The following is a 2,524-nucleotide window of genomic DNA, read 5'->3' on the forward strand; positions in this document are numbered from 1 at the left end:
CGCACACATTAATTTGTAAAAAATATATGTATAGAAGATGATATTCATTTTGCAAGATGCATATTATAATGATAATTGATAAAATACAAGTATATGAAAATGGAAGACAAATTTAGTTGATAATAAAACATTTTGTTATTAACGTTAGGTGTGCCAAAAAAAAGTCTATCAAACAAAATGTAGATTTCATGAGGCATAAACCCTTGTATCAAAATTATTTCTTGGAAAAACCCAATTTGGTCTCATTTGAAAGGGGAAGCTATGCTAATATTAAGATCCACACATTCACAGACATGCACCAAAAGGAGTTTCAAACAACTACAAAACATGTCTAGAAAAAAAAGAACTATGAGAGACTGGATCTGGAATATATGGAGTTGTTCTATTTGTCGGAGAAAGCTGAATTTGGCCTCATTTCATGCTCAAAGAACCGGGTAGAATGATGGACTGGCTGGCATTAACCAACCAGGACAGTATTCATTGAAACAGTCTTCAAGATATCTGTAAATAAGCGTTCTTGAAGATATTCATAGATATTTATACAAATCAAGTGCGGATAAGTAATTCTACATACCTTATTTTGTCAATACGCAGTTATAGGTAGAAGTGTCAGTATCATCACCACAGCTATCGTAATCATGATGTAAGCATTTTCATCGGAAGTCGCTGGTTCTGATAAAGGATATAAATATATATGTGTATATGTTCTTCCTATCTATTTATCTGTATAAACATAAGCGCATACATACAATGTAATAAACTGTACAAATTAATCAACAAATACAAGAATCCGTGTCGTTAGGTCTGAGTGAATGCTGAGGAAAATATTTTGTCGCTTCTACTCTCGAGAATTTAAAAAGCCTAATAACACCAAGGGCAAAGATTATGGACCACACCATAAAAAATAATAATCATTAGGAAGGATAAAGGGAATACCGAACTCACCCTCCTGTGTCTCCCGCACATTGACGACGAACGATCCTCCTGACGACGAACACACCGTCACCGCACGAGGAGACGCCTTTCCGGCCATCTGTGTGGCATTGCTCGACGAATTGGTAAACTGTGGTTACAGAAAGGTAATGGTAGTTATGACACTGGGTTTTGAGTTACCCTTTTTTGAGTTCCCTATATGTTTTAGTATTCTCTGTTCCACCAGTTTAAGAGAGAAATCGCGTTGGCTAATAGACTTACAAGTAGACAGTTACAGAGATCTTACCTGGCTGCTTGCGGACAAAGGGAAGCGCAGGACATTGTGTTCACCGTCCAGGGGTTGGCATCCGCTACACGTCTCGTCTTTCACAAGAACCACCTCGCCATTCCGACGAACCAATTTTGCCGTGAAATTTTCGCTCGTTAGAACAGGAACAAAGGATTGGTTTGACAAGAAGTTAACACTCAGCGTGTTGTTACTCGCAGGTGGGAGGTGGACGTAAGCGCAATGGTCTTTGGTCACTAGCCACTTCGCTGCGCCGCCACACAGCTGTTTAGCCAACACCCCGTTGCTAACCCTAATGTTGAAGGAGTTGCACTTTCTAGACTTCTGCCTGGTGGTCCAAAAACGTCCTTCGGCGTCTGAAAGTTGTAATGTGCCGGCTTGGACAACAAATCTCGTCCATCCCTCTTTCGATGTCGGGGACTTTGTTCTTTCTTGTTTCTTGGATTTTGCTAAACGATCTTCCCAAACGACGTCTCGACTAGTAACATTGAGAAAGATGAGTTGTAGCGATGCAGTACACATTAGTTTTGCCGTGAATATAAAGCCATTGTGTTGGACGTAGGCGAAGAAGGAAGCCGGTCCGGGATTCGGTATCTTTATGAGGAGCTGATCCTGGACCAAACAGTCTACGAAGGATAGAAATTAGATATTATAGCAGAAGCAACGATAACTGGAAGAAAAAGACTGCAATACTTATTTTTCTCTTTTATTGCATTTCTTTTAACATACAGGAAGGTATATGTAAAACTGTCAAATTCTTCATATATTATTCTCCCTTCAAAGTTGCACTGTTACAGATTTACGCACATATAATGTTTGGCTAAAATGAACCTTACCTTCTTCCACGCGGATTGCACCGCCCTTAAAGACCAGCGAGAGGCCCAAGCACATGAGCCACAGCATGATCCGGTTTTATTTTCGCCAGGGAAGCGAGCGAAGGCACTGGAGCGAGACTACTGCGTGTGTGATGTTCGTGTAGTAAGGAATTGGTTGGACTTCCCGGATCCACCAATAGGATGTTTCGGGCTGGTGGTCCTTGCCAAAAGCCGTCAGACTGTTTATTCTATATGACAGGAAAAGAGGGAAGAGAAGTAGAGGAGGGAGAGGAAGAGAGGAAGAGAGGGAGGAGAAGGAGAGAGAAAGAGGAGGAGAGGGAGGGAAGGAGGAGGAGAAGAGGAAGAGGAGGTGCGGGAGGGAGAAGTAGAGGAGGGAGAGGAAGAGAGGAAGGGAGGGTGGAGAAGATTTGATAAACAGATGAATTCAGAGGCGTAGCTAGACATTTGGGGGCCTGGGGAGGTAGGCCCT

General features: G+C 41.9%; 1 protein-coding gene across 2 annotated transcripts in view; it reads right to left on the reverse strand.

Moving 5' to 3' along the window:
* Positions 1 to 2,398, reverse strand: part of LOC119586217 — a 4,502-nt gene extending 2,104 nt beyond the window's left edge. Inside the window, exons 1-4 of one of the 2 annotated variants that reach the window (XM_037934920.1) lie at positions 2,056 to 2,398; positions 1,220 to 1,845; positions 946 to 1,063; positions 575 to 666 (exon numbers count right to left, since the gene is read on the reverse strand). In XM_037934920.1, coding sequence (XP_037790848.1) covers positions 584 to 666; positions 946 to 1,063; positions 1,220 to 1,845; positions 2,056 to 2,122 — 894 coding nt within the window. In that variant the 5' untranslated portion in view covers positions 2,123 to 2,398 and the 3' untranslated portion in view covers positions 575 to 583. Of the gene's footprint in view, positions 1 to 574; positions 673 to 945; positions 1,064 to 1,219; positions 1,846 to 2,055 lie in introns of both variants that reach the window. The other variant, XM_037934919.1, reaches the window with a different exon arrangement.
* Between the last annotated feature and the right edge of the window lie 126 nt (positions 2,399 to 2,524).

This window comes from Penaeus monodon, chromosome 21 (assembly GCF_015228065.2).
Source record: "Penaeus monodon isolate SGIC_2016 chromosome 21, NSTDA_Pmon_1, whole genome shotgun sequence".
Classification (NCBI taxonomy): Eukaryota; Metazoa; Arthropoda; class Malacostraca; order Decapoda; family Penaeidae; genus Penaeus; species Penaeus monodon.